We start from the raw sequence: 1,520 nt of genomic DNA on the forward strand, positions 1-1,520 counted from the left end.
ATATATTCTTCGCATATTATGTGTATTGGTGTGCCACGAAAATTTTGTTGGAGATGAAGTGTGCTACATTGTTAAAAAGGTTGAAAACCACTGGCATATAGGTTATAATATTTTTGATATTTTTGATATTTTTGATATTTTTGATATTTTTGACACCCGTACGCGAACGCATCTTAAAAACGTTAACATACATTAAAAATGATTTGATAATTACATCTGGGAGGCATGATCGGCGGCCGCGATGCGAATTTGCGGTATACGAACACAGGTGGATCTGTTGCATTTCAAATGTGCTCAGTCGAACTGCGAACGGACTGTTGTGATTCCAAGTCACTAGTCCTGAACACTAGGGCACACTCTCTGCACACTTCTATGTCAATTTCGTGGCTGCTATTCATTTTGTAGATGAACAGTAATTCCTTGTTAAATTATAAAATGAAACAGATTAATTTACAATTACCATATTAATAGTTATCCATTAGTAGCCCTATTGTTATAACTTATAATTGAAAATTAAAATCGAAGAAAAAAAGTGGCCCGCTCTGCTGTAGTTGTGGAGTTGAGTGTATCTAGTCATATAGTAATTCACTGTAATGGATGTGTTAAATTTGAATTCAATGATAAATCATGGCATACGAAAAACGATTCTGAACTGAGACAGTCAGTCGGCCTAATTAATAAGTTTATTTTATCATAATATATTTGTATTGCTATTGTAGTTACTATCTTGTGATATTAGAAATATGGCATAAATTATAAGTAATCTTAAAATGAATCTAAATATGTTATTGTGAATGTACTCATATAAAATATAATAATATACGTACAATTTTTAAGCCACCGCGAATAGTATTTATGAATTACAACAAAATAGCTTAAATTATTATTCTTTGATTAAATGACTATATATTAATCCAAATTTGAACTACAAATGTCTAGAAAAAAAATATATATGAATATATATTTTATATTTTCGGGGTTTAGTCAGAACTACTTATGAGGAACTTTGTATTAAATTCTCAAGCCTTGGCTAAAATTGTTGGACATTTTATAAATTTCTGAGCCTGAAAATTTTCATCGGCATCATTATATCTTAAACCATTACATTAATACTAAAAATATTAAAAAACTTCAAATATCTAGCTCAAAAAGAGTAAAAATACCCAGTACCATTTATACTATGTATAGAAAATGCTAACGAAAACACTTAGAGAAAATTTACTTTAGATTATGAGAAATGTAATATATTACTGCGTGGTCTGCAATTATGACTTTATAATTATGTCGGAAAATCGCTTTTGCGTAAAAATTCCCGTTTTTCCATAACTGTTTATTTATTTTTTCCAATTATAAAAACGTGCTTGAAATTTTGTATTCCTCTCAACATATTAACTATATCATTTTCGTACCAGAAAAGATATTGAAATATTTTTACTGTTCCAAAACGTAATGGTGACGTAAACAAAAAAAATGCGTGTTGTGAGTAGCTTTATACCAGCAGAGAAGGCAACAAACGTCCT

General features: G+C 29.7%; 1 protein-coding gene across 1 annotated transcript in view; it reads right to left on the reverse strand.

Moving 5' to 3' along the window:
- Window positions 1–284: 284 nt before the first annotated feature.
- The window catches only part of LOC107882171 (E3 ubiquitin-protein ligase ZNF598-like), a 5,606-nt gene continuing 4,370 nt past the window's right edge, over window positions 285–1,520 (reverse strand). The window contains exon 4 of the mRNA XM_016801385.2: window positions 285–419. Within this exon, the coding sequence (XP_016656874.2) occupies window positions 285–419 (135 nt within the window). The remainder of the gene's footprint in view (window positions 420–1,520) is intronic.

The sequence above is a fragment of the Acyrthosiphon pisum genome, chromosome X (assembly GCF_005508785.2).
Source record: "Acyrthosiphon pisum isolate AL4f chromosome X, pea_aphid_22Mar2018_4r6ur, whole genome shotgun sequence".
In the NCBI taxonomy this organism is placed as follows: domain Eukaryota; kingdom Metazoa; phylum Arthropoda; class Insecta; order Hemiptera; family Aphididae; genus Acyrthosiphon; species Acyrthosiphon pisum.